At 51.9% G+C, this 12,965-nt stretch overlaps 6 protein-coding genes across 6 annotated transcripts; 3 read left to right on the top strand and 3 right to left on the bottom strand.

The window, feature by feature from the left end:
* Nucleotides 1–388: 388 nt before the first annotated feature.
* On the top strand, nucleotides 389–2,551 carry ASPBRDRAFT_120832 (Zn(II)2Cys6 transcription factor; the record flags this gene model as incomplete). The annotated part of the gene is made up of 6 exons (XM_067617387.1): nucleotides 389–648; nucleotides 698–1,141; nucleotides 1,204–1,442; nucleotides 1,503–1,637; nucleotides 1,699–1,789; nucleotides 1,846–2,551. The coding sequence occupies 6 exons, from the start codon at nucleotides 389–391 to the stop codon at nucleotides 2,549–2,551; spliced, it is 1,875 nt and encodes a 624-aa protein (XP_067481811.1).
* Nucleotides 2,552–2,645: 94 nt separating this feature from the next.
* ASPBRDRAFT_119520 (cytochrome P450) lies at nucleotides 2,646–4,310 on the bottom strand (the record flags this gene model as incomplete). Its single annotated transcript, XM_067617264.1, has 1 exon — nucleotides 2,646–4,310. The coding sequence occupies one exon, from the start codon at nucleotides 4,308–4,310 to the stop codon at nucleotides 2,646–2,648; it is 1,665 nt and encodes a 554-aa protein (XP_067481810.1).
* A 296-nt stretch (nucleotides 4,311–4,606) lies between these two features.
* ASPBRDRAFT_27586 (uncharacterized protein) lies at nucleotides 4,607–6,134 on the top strand (the record flags this gene model as incomplete). Its single annotated transcript, XM_067622400.1, has 2 exons — nucleotides 4,607–4,897; nucleotides 4,944–6,134. The coding sequence occupies 2 exons, from the start codon at nucleotides 4,607–4,609 to the stop codon at nucleotides 6,132–6,134; spliced, it is 1,482 nt and encodes a 493-aa protein (XP_067481809.1).
* Nucleotides 6,135–7,325: 1,191 nt separating this feature from the next.
* On the top strand, nucleotides 7,326–9,182 carry ASPBRDRAFT_120862 (uncharacterized protein; the record flags this gene model as incomplete). The annotated part of the gene is made up of 1 exon (XM_067617390.1): nucleotides 7,326–9,182. The coding sequence occupies one exon, from the start codon at nucleotides 7,326–7,328 to the stop codon at nucleotides 9,180–9,182; it is 1,857 nt and encodes a 618-aa protein (XP_067481808.1).
* Nucleotides 9,183–9,372: 190 nt separating this feature from the next.
* ASPBRDRAFT_668090 (uncharacterized protein) lies at nucleotides 9,373–10,732 on the bottom strand (the record flags this gene model as incomplete). Its single annotated transcript, XM_067628794.1, has 4 exons — nucleotides 9,373–10,060; nucleotides 10,111–10,328; nucleotides 10,379–10,658; nucleotides 10,703–10,732. 4 exons carry the CDS (start codon nucleotides 10,730–10,732, stop codon nucleotides 9,716–9,718), a joined length of 873 nt encoding a protein of 290 aa, XP_067481807.1. The 3' UTR covers nucleotides 9,373–9,715.
* A 417-nt stretch (nucleotides 10,733–11,149) lies between these two features.
* On the bottom strand, nucleotides 11,150–12,759 carry ASPBRDRAFT_39709 (2-hydroxyacid dehydrogenase). Its single transcript, XM_067624202.1, has one exon. It carries the CDS (start codon nucleotides 12,371–12,373, stop codon nucleotides 11,324–11,326), a length of 1,050 nt encoding a protein of 349 aa, XP_067481806.1. The 5' UTR covers nucleotides 12,374–12,759; the 3' UTR covers nucleotides 11,150–11,323.
* Nucleotides 12,760–12,965: the final 206 nt, after the last annotated feature.

The following is a 12,965-nucleotide window of genomic DNA, read 5'->3' as shown; positions in this document are numbered from 1 at the left end:
ACTACTACTACTACTACTACTACTACTACTACTACTACTACTAGTAGTAGGAGTGGATTCTGACACCGGTTTGGATGGGAACTACGTTATCTTCCACTGGCCGTAAATGAGTAAAACAGAATACCCTATATCTGATAAATAATGTCATGACCTTATCCAACCAACCAAACAAACAAACAATCAATCAATCACTCAACCAGCGTTCTGACTCCGTTATTTTGCTTGCTCTGGCAACTGGTAACGCTGTATATCACGTGACTAGCATCTGGTAAGTAAGTCTCTCCGACGCCATCCGTCTCCAACCACTCACCAATGACAGTCTTCAAATCTATTCTCCGATCGCTTTTACCGCAGAAAGCCATGGGATAGATAGAAGCTGGCGTTCATCATGGCCGATAGCGCTTATCCCTACGATACTAGCTTGGTGCGCGAGCTGCTAAAGAACAAGCGCAAGACCCGCGGAATCCGGTCCTGTTTTCCCTGTCGACATCGCAAGGTTCGCTGTGATGGCCAGGTCCCGTGCTCCAGCTGCGTCAAACGCAACCATCCTGAATTATGTCGTGTGCCGACTTCTTCTGAGGCCGGAAACGAGGATCATCCCGTCTCGGCTGATGTTCCTCAGGAACCATCTCAAAACCTCAATTCGACGTAAGCGGTCGTCCTCCATTTCCCCCTCTTAGCTAACACCTCTCTCCAGGAACCTCGGTAGCGACAGTTCAGTCGCTGCTCCTCCAAAAGACCCCACAGCTTCTCTTATTGCCCGCCTGGAGGCCATCGAGGAACAGATCTCCTCGCTGAAGACCGATCTCCTCGCCACGGCAGCAACGGCATCCACTCCTGCCTCGCAGCCTAGTCCGCTGCCCAGCATGCGCGTTCGACCTGCCAGCAGATCACCTGGTCGGTATCTTATCGATGATGCTACAGGTGCAACGATCTACCTGGGCCGACACGCAGACGCGCCGCTGGCGCTGGGCTATCGTCAGACAACGACGACGTCGGCGATGACGGGCGACCTCTCTCTGCAAGACGCCTTGATCAATCAATGCATGCCGCGGGCATACCCATTTATCAACCTCTGGGGTGCGGGGGCCACTGTGCGAGATGTGTGTGAGACGCTGCCGGAGGATTCAGATGTGATTCGGTGGGCTAACCCTTCCCATACTCGTCTCTGGCGAAGTTTGCGCTATGCTAATGGATATGCAGCTACTGGCAGGCGTACCAGTCCAAGGCCTATCCGTTCTACCCGGCGTTGGTGGCCATCGACGCGTTTGCGCAGGCACTGTTCGCCTTCTTGGACCAGCGGATGTTGCCAAACGAGGCGATGACGCCAGTAGAGGAACCAAGCTCGTCTTGGATGGCGCTGCTGTTTGCTGTCCTGGCATGTGGGGTCCAGTTTTCGGATGATCCGATCCAGGAGCGCGACCTGCGGTCCAAAGTCTTTGGTAAGTTGACTGCTGTAGTAAGGGGGGTTGTATTTGAGCCAAAGCACTGACAATGGGCAGTTTGCTCGTCTTTCCAGTGTCTGCGCATGTCCAATTTCTTCTACCAAACTAACCAAGACCAAATTCAGGCCATGGCCTTGATTGGACACTGCCTGCGAAACAACCTGGATACCAACAGTGCATGGATCCTCATGGGTAAGAGCTGCACTATTCCATATATAGTTCTATCCACGGGGCTTTGTATTGACTGAGGCAGGTGCAACCATTCGGTTGGCGCAGAGTATCGGGCTTCATGAAGCGTCTCCAGCTTTGCCAGAAGCAGAGCAGTTTGAGAGAAGCAGATTGTGGTATTTGCCCTCGAGCCCCCTCCTCTTTGTATCGTACGTTTTAACATGATTGCTAGGTGGATGCTCATCTGGCAAGACACATTCCTTTCCTTTACATACGATCGGCCCCTCAGCATAGCAACTATCTGTCCGATTCCATACAAGCACGGACCGGACGGTCTAAGCTTCCAGGAATGCGTCTTCGCAATCTGCCATCAGATCATCGAAGAAGCACGCCAGGAGACCACAAATGGCCCGCAGGATCCCTTAGAAAGAATGCACGAATCTAAACGCCAACTTGACGGCATCCGCGACGCCGCCGCCCCCTTCCTTGCCGATAAACGACGATGTGTCTCGCTGCAGGACCATCTCGAGCGGCTGGCGCTGGGTGTCCACCTTGGGTATGTGACCTGCCGAGCTGACCGGGTCTACCTAGACGGCCTGGACGGCGTCCCTCCAACCGGTGTAGCTGTCGATTGCGTGCAGCGCGCGATGCAGGCCATCGAGAGCTTTCTCGATCTCCACCGATACTCAGCCAGCGTGTGCCGCTCCTGGGCCTTTGTCCACAATGCGGTAAGCTGTGCCATCACGCTCAAAAGCCTCAATCCCATACCAGTCGATGAGCGGCAGAAATCAGATCTCCTCTTACAGCGACTGATAGCTGTGCTCGAGAAGGAGGAGAAAGACTCCGAGTGGTGCGACAACGACACCAACGTGCGTTACTTCGGGCCGTACTCGAGGGCTCTGAAAGCCCTGCGTGAAACTTACCACAGTGCCAGCTGACTACGTACTTGCTGATCTGGAAAACTCATAGAACATCTAATTTACATTCACGAATTATCTTGTTCATCAGTCTATGTACAATACCCCTTGTCAATCACACGCGGCGCTTGGCCCGAACGTAAAAGTTCAAAGGCCGGATGAGCTGGAACTCAGGGTCATAATCAATGGCCTCTTGGCCGTCGCGTACGAACTCATACCGACTTACCAGCTCTGCCAGCAGGACCTTCACCTCCAGCAGGGCAAAATTGAACCCGATGCAGCCGCGCGGCCCTGTCGCGAACGGCACATAGGCGCAGCGGTGGCGGTTCTTGACCTCTTCTGTGTCCCAGCGATCCGGGTCGAAGCGGAAGGGATCGCGCCAGATCTTGGGATTGGTGTGAATGGCATACAGGGCAGGCACAATGACGCTGTCAGGCGGGAGGCGATAGCCACCGGGGAGGACAACGTCGGTCTTTGTGGTGCGGCCAGGCTGGAAGGAGGCGTTGTGCAGCCGCTGTGTCTCCTTGACGAAGCGGTCCATGTACGGCAGACTGTGTGCCAGGTCAGGCGTCCAGGCTGTCTGATTGCGCTCACCTGCAGCGCCCACGATACCATGCTCTACCAGCTCTGCGTACAGCCGGTCCTGCGTACCATCGTACGTGACGAGGCAGTAGATGAGCCACGACAGCAGCGCCGATGTCGTCGTGAAACCAGCCCCTGTCACAATCAGCATGTTGGCCAGGATCAGGGGCGGCGGGAAATGCGCCCCTGTCTCGTCGACCGCGTGCAGCAGGTAGTCGACGACACAGGTAGCAGACAGCGCGGCGTCGGCCATGGGTGCGTCGCTGCTGGAGGACTCGGCCATCACCGTATCGACCTGCTCCTGCAGCAGCGAGTAGATGGTGTGCTGGACGTGGCGCAGACGGGCCGGGTCGCCGAAGGGCAAGTGGCGATACCATTCGCCGCGGGCTGTGATTTTCTTGTTGAGCGAGAGCAGACTGGCAATGTTGGTGACGATGGGGTGCAGCGGGCTGTCAACGGCATTGAAGTGGCCGAAATCCTTGCCGAGAGAGAAGCGGCCGATAGTCTGGGATGCCAGTTTCACCATATACTGGTAGACATTCCAAGACTCGTCGCGGGCGTCCAGCTCGTCGAATACTGGCAACGACTTGCGCGCACACTCCTGCATCAGCCCCGTGTAGTGCCGCACTGCCTTGGGCCCCATGGCTGGCGGCAGGTACTTGTGCGCCAGCCGCCAGTTCTCTGTCTCCGTGTCACCGATGAAGATGGCTGTGTTATCTTTGACGCCCCAGAGCGGATGATCGGAGTTGATCTTCTTGGTCATGTATGCTGACTCGGCGAAGCACACTGCCGCCACCTGCGGATCGTCCGTCAGGTAGATCGTCTTGCCCATGTTGGTTGTCTTGATCACCGGGCCATACTTGCGGAACAGCCGGTAGTGGTTACCCAGGTGGTCTGGAAAGATTTCATAGAAACTGCCAACAAGCGGGAGGCCTGGCGGGCCTTGTGGTGCCTGCACGGCGTTTCCATCGATACGCAGGCCGACGGGGGAGGTAGTATTCGTCGCGGCTGCGAGGACCTCGGACACCGTCGTCAGAGTATCATTGGATGCTGTATGGAAAGAAATTCCGGTAGGTTGAACGACGTGAAATACACGCCCGACCGCGCGTTGGAGGTCTTCGAACTTCCAGAGGCTGTCGACTTCGAGGGACTGCGCTGTGGTGATAGCGTCACCAACGAGATAAAAATAACACTGCATGATGTGGAGAAGAAATGTGCTTGAGGACAGCAGACAGAATTGGTCTGACAAGCATAACTTATATATTCAAATTGAAGGCGAGAGTTGGCCTTTGCATCTCCAATATCTGCTTAGTGCTTGGGGTCACTAAGGGCCACACTTCCGGCATTCGTGCGAACATCGCACGAATGTCGGTCACGGCCTCCGACCATGTCTGCACGGATATTCGGAAACATCACACTTACGATGTGAACAATATTTATATAGTATGCACTGTCTCTGTGAAAAAAAAACCAGCCTACGACACACAATCCACCATGGCGACGTTCACTCTGGAGCAAGTGCAGAAGCACAACACCGCTGACGACCTCTGGATCGTCCTCCATAACAAAGGTCAATCACTTAACTCTCTTGCCTTGCAGAACCTCGAGTTAACCATCGACACAGTCTACAATATCACCGAGTATATAGAAGACCATCCCGGTGGAAAGGAAGTCCTCATTGAAGTTGCCGGCACCGACGCCACTGAAGCCTTTGAAGAAATTGGCCACTCAGACGAGGCGCGCGAGCAGCTAGAGCCCTACTTTGTTGGCGATCTGCCTTCTGAGGTACTCTCTTAGCCCCTATTCATAATACACACTCTGACTTGTTTAGGAACAAACCGAAGCTGTGGAGATCTACCGCCCCACCTTCGAACAAGTGTCACAGTCCGCTGCCATCGATGTGAAGAAGACCTCATGGGGATTTATCCTCCGCACGGCAAGCAAACTGGGACTTGGCGGCCTCATTTGCACAGCCATCGTAACAGCCTATAACCGGGGCATGACGCCCTCGCAGGCCCTCCAGGTCGTGCACTCGTCGCTCTTCTCCATCCAACTGCCACGCGGCACTGGTAGCGATGGCAGCAGCCACTTCTGGCTAGGCGCAGGCATCTCCAGCATCGTTCAATTCTCCGCCACAATCGGCCTGGGCCTATGGGCGTCGACGAAGCTGGATGTACAGCAAGAGTTCACACACTACGCACCACACCGACCATCCAAGTCAGCGCATCTGATGCGTCTCCCCAAGACAACCACCACCATCTCGAGACCAAAACCTCTCGACCCGCGACAATGGCGACCCTTCACCATGACCCAGAAGACAGAGATCGCCCCGCATGTATACCACATCGTGTTTGCCCTGCCCAACCCCGACGACATCCTAGGCCTCCCAACAGGACAGCACATCGCCTTACGTGCAACGGTCAACGGCACCAGCGTCGCACGCTCGTACACCCCTGTATCAAATAACAAGGATCGCGGCCGCATCGAGCTTCTCGTGAAAGTCTACCCACAGGGCGCAATGACACAGCACCTAGCGCAGATGAAAGTAGGCGATACCATCGAGATACGCGGCCCCAAGGGTGCCATGCAGTATTCCCCGCGGTATGCCAAACACATTGGCATGATTGCCGGCGGAACCGGCATCACGCCTATGTACCAGCTTATCCGCGCCATCTGCGAGGATCCGACAGACACTGATACGCGCGTGTCACTTATGTATGCTAACAATACCGAGGAGGACATTTTGCTTCGCGCAGAGCTTGACAAATTTTCCCGCGATCATCCGGATAGATTTCAGGTGCACTATGTGCTCAGTAAGCCTGGGGATGATTGGACTGGCTACCGGGGCTTTGTAACTGCGGAGTTGATTCAGAAGCATTTGCCTATTGCTGGACCGGACAGTAAAATGCTGCTGTGTGGGCCGCCGCCCATGGTTGGGGCTATGAAGAAGGCGTTGTTGGGTTTGGGATGGACTATGCCGGGCGTGGTGGCGAGGGCTGGCGATCAGGTGTTTTTATTCTGATAGATAGCTTCGTTTGAACCAATTTAGTTATACATTATAAGCTCCACTCACTAAGCTAAGAAGTCGCTTAGCCAGATGTAGTAACAGCGGCGTAGGTTGCGACGTTGGGAGCCGCCTTGCTCCTTCCTATTCTTGTTCCTTCAACCATATCACTAATCTAGCGAAGATAAATTCACTTCCTTCCCGAATCAACTACTTTAGCATCACGATCTCATCAACTCCTAAAGGCTCTCAATACAGGTAGTGACTCCTGCAGACCTAGAATCAACAATCTCTCCCAACTCCATAAGTAAACACCCGGCTACTATCTCCAGGTCTGACTTCCATTTCCCCTCCCCGATATATCTTGTGACACCCAGGAATCAAGTACTTCATCTTTTCCGGTAGTAACTTTGTAGTCACGTACATATCAAGTGCTTTCTTAATGTTTTGAGCCTAACGTCAAAATTATACAGAAATTACCAACACTACTGATATAGAAAAAGAATATGAGCCTTCGTTATATGAAAACAAAACATGCTCATAGAGCCTTCCTTCCTTCCTTGACCTTACTAATACATCATTACAGTCAGTCAAGCTTTTCCCTCAGAATAATTTTACAAAGGTAGTAGTATAGTCCGGCAACTACACACTCACTTCTCCACTCATAAACAGTACCCAGAATCTTCAAACACCCCCAAACTCAGACGGAAACCGGCAAGACAACCAAAAAAAAAATTCTTCGAAACTTCCACTAGTATGCTGGACGGGCCGATAACCGAGTTTACCAAATTATCTGCTCGTCTGTGTGTGGGTTGCCATGTGGAGTCCCTAGTTATGGGAATTTGGTTCTGGTTCTACTGGCATATAACTCTCTCTGAACTGTCTCCGTTCCGAGTCCGAGGGGCTCCGAGGGATTCCGTGGCGTGTCCGATGGGTTTGGGGCTTCGGCTTCCCGGCATCGGAGAGTGTTTATACTATCTACCATTGAAGCAGATATTTGGAAGGTTGAATCAAAAGAGGGTATCATATTCCGGATCGTGGTTCTGGGTGCTATATCTGGTAGGAAGGAAGATATATAATGTCCTCGACGCACAGGTAGATAATCCCTGTTACTTGCCTGCCTACGAACACATCCATCTTGTCTGTCTATAGATCTGCACTTGCACTTCCTATACCTCAATGTCCATCTACTACAACAAAGAATATACGATGTCTACAACTACTATCACTCACCCCTCCAAAACCCGCCCCATCGTCATCATCGGTGCCGGCGTCCTGGGCCGCCGTATGGCCGCTGTCTTCTCCTCCGCCGGCTACAGCGTGCACATCAACGACCCATCGCCTTCAGCTCTCGAATCCGCAAGAACCTACGTCTCAACGCACCTTCACGAATTTACTACCCATATCCCAAAGCGTCCTCCCCCTCCTGGCCCAATCTCAACTTTCACCTCCGTCCCCGACGCAGTGTCCACAGCCTGGCTCGTCATTGAAGCTATCCCCGAGAACCTCCCTCTCAAACAATCCCTCTTTGCCGAACTCCACGCCCACAGTCCCCCAGACTGCATTCTCGCATCGAACAGTAGCAGCTTCAAGTCCCGCCTCATAGGCGCCCATCTACCCCCGTCACGACGAACCCTCCTCCTCAACATGCACTTCACGATGCCGCCGGCTATCCGTACCGTGGAGCTCATGACCTGCGGGGAGACGGATGAGCGCGTGTTCCCTATGCTGAGTGAGGTGCTGACTGAGGGTGGAGTTATCCCAGTGACTGCGAGGAAAGAGTCCACCGGTTTTATATTCAATCGCCTCTGGGCGGCGATTAAGCGTGAGATACTGATAATCCTGGCGGAGGGGGTGAGTGAGCCGGCTGAGATTGATCTGTTGTGGAGGGAGATGTTTGGCCAAAGAGAGAGTTTGCCGCCGTGTCGGTTGATGGATGCGGTGGGGTTGGATACGGTGGCTAATATTGAGGAGAATTATGTGGAGGAAAGGGGACTGGATGGGAGTTTGACGGTGGATTGGGTGAGGGAGAAGTTTGTGAAGACTGGCAGAGTGGGGAAGAAGGCAGGAGGGTTGGGGGGATTGTATCCGCCGGATTTGGAGGTGGATGGGGAGAAGAAGGAGGGAGAAGGGCCTCTGCTCTACCTTCTTGATGTTGGGCTGGGAGCGAATACTCCCGATATCGAGAGGATTCCTGTGGCTGGGAGGATACTCAAGTTCCAGCCGGGTAGGGCTGGTACTGGCACGCCCGTCCCCATCGTCACGGGCCAGTCTCTCCCTGATGGTATTGATGTGTCCCAGACGGCAGGACGCATCTTCTGGACGAACATGGGACGCTCGACATCCACGCATGACGGATCCGTGCACTCGGCCACACTAGATGGTCAGGATATATGCACCCTACTCCCAGCAGGGACAGTGCACACGCCCAAACAGCTTGTTGTCGATGATACAACGCAGCATGTGTATTTCTGCGACCGCGAAGGGATGGGTGTGCATCGAGTGCGGTTTGACGGGTCCGGGCACGAGGTGCTGGTACAGACAGGAGCACTCGGCAATCCCGCCCATCGCGGAGACATGACCCGGTGGTGTGTGGGAATTACATTGGACCGAAAGAATGGACATGTGTATTGGACGCAGAAAGGGCCGAGTAAGGCTGGGAAGGGACGGATATTCCGTGCTGGTTTGGAGATGCCAGCTGGCCAGACGGCGGAGAGTCGGTCTGATATTGAACTCGTGTTGGAGGGACTGCCAGAGCCGATTGACTTGGAACTAGATGAAGAGGAGGGATTCCTGTATTGGACAGATCGGGGCGAGCATCCGTTAGGGTGTTCGCTGAATAGGGTAAAAGTTGTCAGTGATAGTGGTAAGGTGGTGGATGAGTCGAGGAAGATCCTGGCGCGGCATTTCAACGAGCCTATTGGGTTGAAGTTGAATAAGAAGGGGGAGAAGGTGTATGTTACCGACTTGGGAGGGAGCGTGTATAGCGTGAACTTGGAGGATGGGGAGAAGAAGATGGTATGGAAAGATGAGGGATGTTATACTGGAGTTGCATTGTTAGTGTAGTGGGAGAATTCTAACTGTTATGTGTTCGATAATAGGATGTTTGTATGTTTGTTTGAATGTATTTGTTGAATACGGCCAACCTGCATTGTTCGTTGAGACCTCATGAGTGGCGCTATAAGCCAAGCTGGTAAACAGGTTCAGCTGAAGTGGCACGCGGGCAAGCTCTGGGAAAACAGTCAAAGTGGAAATGACCTTGACATATCTCAGTGATTTCTTAAATTTTCATATATACTTAAGGTCCGTATGTGGATTCGTGATCTATGAGCAGGTTAGACGTGGTGACAACGTTTAAGCCAGCACGCCATCTGGAGTTGGTTGATTGAGTACGATCTAGATCAATAACATGAGAGGAGATGTGACTTAGCAGATCAGTATGTGTATATGCTGTTCGGCTCGGATGCACTGCGAATCGAGTGCATTCATGAATGGATTCCGTCAAAGAACCTTCGGAAGAATAACACACTCATATATATCCTTATTGATCCTTATAGCAATGTCTTGGTGCACCCCATTGTAATGAAGACATGCTCGGCTCACACACCGTCAAACCATCTATGTGCCAATGCCTCGCGGGCCGTTATCCTCTTCCTTGGATCAAGGTTTGTCATGGCACAGATAAGGCTTTCGAAATCTTCATCGACTCCCTGCCAAAGAGAAAATGGCCTTGCTGGGTTCTCTTGGTCAAACCCGTTCAGGGTTATGGTAAAGACAGATGCCCAAGGATTATCACCGAGGTACTCGAGAAAGCCATGGAACCCATCTTTGTCGGCAAAGTAAGAGACTTGGCGTTCAATCACAACAGCTAAGCGGTCTATGCCCTCATCGAGTTCGTCGTCCCCGACCGCAAATATGACCCGTTTATATACCACATAGATGCACTAATAGCAAGTTAACGACTGGGAGAGATTATCAGAGTGGCGACACCTACAACAAGAGCAAACGAGAAGACATCGGACGGTTTATTCACCCGTCCTCTAGCATGGGCTTCCGGACTCCTCCACATCCAGTTTCCAGCTTGCTTCCCAAGCATATCTGAGCCAGGGGGGATGTGTACAGCGTCTTCGAGGTCGCCAAGCTGGACTTTCTCGATTGTGATGCCGTCAAAGGAATCTTTCCAATTGACGAAGAAGTTGTCCGCTTTGATGTCTAGGTAAAATCAGCTTTGCCTGTCAATCCACGGGGGTAGGACAATCTACCTGTATGGACAATGTCCTTATCATGCAATTCAGCAATTCCAAGAAGAGCTTCTTTGAGAAGCATTTTCTTTGTGCCAAGAGACAAATCCAATTGAGCTAAGCGTAGAAGATGACCCGTGAAGTATTCGAACACAAACATCGATTTATGAGGGATGATATCTTGTGCAAGACGAACATGACTGGCATGGCTGTATAACCTGTTGTTTACGTCTTGAAGGTCTTCGAAGTTGACCGCATGGATGTACTTCAATATGAATCTCTGACCGCCCGTGCTGATGGACTAGTAAGGGAGTGGTCAAGAGAAGTATGGTCAGGTCTACTCACTTTGCAAGGAGAACCTGACGTGGCGGGCATGTTTCTTCCTGAAGTACCCGTTCGACTTTATAATGTCGACCAGATTGGCCAATATATCCATTAGCACGAATTGGAGAAGTTGGGGTTGTGCTTGCTCTGCGACGGGGGATGCTGTTGAAGATCAATCTGTAACTAAGGAGTCCTGAAGCCACTAGAGTTGAGTATGCCCGGGCCTTGAAAGAGTGAGCAACTGCAGAACAAAATGGCAACATCGAGACAATGTGGTTGGTTGGAGTAGTAAGCTTCCCTAGCACAAATTAATTTGACAGGAGATCTGTGGGTTCAAATGCAAGTAAACATCAGGTGACAGGTCCAAGGGGTACTTGGGGAACGCAACGCCACTGAATGTGGCACGGCCAGGGGGACAACATTACGCCCAGCAATCGACTTGTGCGAGCATCAACAGAGAGTATAGAGAAAAGATGTCTCGACTTTGACATATTAATGAATTCACTATATGATTGTAGAAGGTCTGCAATTTCATTTTCAAATCAGTACTCAAAAAACCACAACTCCAGTTCAGCCCCTTAGTATAGAATCTGGCAAGTATATTACAAGGTATGTAAGAGGCCTTCAGAATATTTCACACATCTACAACCGAACTGGCTCTTTATCCTCCTCAACACACAAATGCCCCTCTCTCACCAACGAATTCTTACACGATCGCTTCTTCACCCAATCCTCCAAGTTGTCCAATGACACCTGCGCAATCTCACTTAATGCCTCACGCGTGAAAAACGCTTGATGTCCACACACCAGGACATTGGGAAACGTCATCAACCGCATCAAGGTATCGTCATGGATGATTTCCGCTGAATGGTCATTATAGAACAAATCTCCTTCTTCCTCATACACATCCAACGCCAACCCACCCAATCTTCCCTCCTTCAACGCCTGCACCGCATCTCTCGTATGGATCAATCCACCCCGCGATGTATTCACCACCATCGCTCCCTTCTTCAGCTTCGTCAAGCTCTCCGCATTGATCAAGTGCCTCGTTCCCTCTGTCAACGGACAATGCAAGCTCACCACATCACTCCGTCCCAACAACTCTTCCAACCCCACATAATTTCCTCCTATCTCCTTCTCAAACTCCTTCCCACCCATTGGATCCGCCCCAAGCAACACACAGCCGAACCCCTTCATGATCCTAGCAAATGCCATTCCAATGCGGCCCAATCCCACCACGCCCACCGTCTTTCCTGCCAATGTCTGACCTAGGAACCCCTCCAGGTTGAAGTTGCCTTCGCGCACTCGATTATACGCCCGGTGTGTCTTGCGGTTCAAGGTTTGGATCAGCGCCACAGCGAACTCGGCCACGGCTTCGGGGGAGTAGCTGGGGACATTGGCGACGAAGAAGCCGAGATCTTCGGCGACGGAGAGGTTGATGTTATTGAAGCCGGCGCAGCGGAGGAGAATGGCACGAACGCCGTAGGAGTGGAGAGCGTGCAGAACAGTAGCGTCGAGGGTATCGTTCACGAAGACGCAGATGGCATCGCTGGAACGAGCGAGAGAAACAGTGGAGGCGGTTAGAGCGAAAGGGTGAGCGGTTATGGTGGCTAAATCGGGGTGGAGGGCTTGGAGGGTCTGGTTGAAGTAGTGGGTGTCGTATGATTTGGCAGAAAACAGTGTGAGTTTCATTGTGCTGCCAATTTATTTTTGCATGGATGTTCGTTGTGTGTGTTTGTGGTAAAGAAGAAGTGTTGGTAGCTTTAAAAAGATGGGAAGCTGGCGGGTTACACATGGGAGGAGTAATGACGTATCTCATTGACCATTGAGTTCACTTAGGTTTTACTTGGTGTGATATAGTTTGAGATTTGCCCTGGTTGGCTGGATGCAGTGAATAGCATGTCAAGCACATCTCTGGTAATCCGAACGGGTCACTATCGAACATGCAGTGGTAGCCCGCAGCTGGTAGCTCACCTCTCCATGCCTGTGGGATGAAGCTTCTCAGATGAAGCTCCTATCTGGCCGTGACAGGTATTGTTGAGGAAGAATGTGGGCCTCCGGTGAGAATCTGAAAGCTACAAGAATATAATCATCGTAAAGTTTGTGCATTCCACTATAGAGAACTTTACTAAAATCTAGAAAAAAAAAGGAAAAAGAAAGACTAACTATGATAGTAGATTTTTGACTACTTAACGTTGTGGGGTAGATCGTTCGGGTGGAGTGGGGTGAGTCACGGATTTGGAGACACTCATGAGGGTGGACGGTGGGGAAAAGCTCCCTTGCC

Source organism: Aspergillus brasiliensis, assembly GCF_001889945.1.
Source record: "Aspergillus brasiliensis CBS 101740 unplaced genomic scaffold ASPBRscaffold_3, whole genome shotgun sequence".
NCBI lineage: Eukaryota > Fungi > Ascomycota > Eurotiomycetes > Eurotiales > Aspergillaceae > Aspergillus > Aspergillus brasiliensis.
Note: the sequence above shows the minus strand (reverse complement) of the source record. Positions and strands in the feature narration are given on the sequence as shown.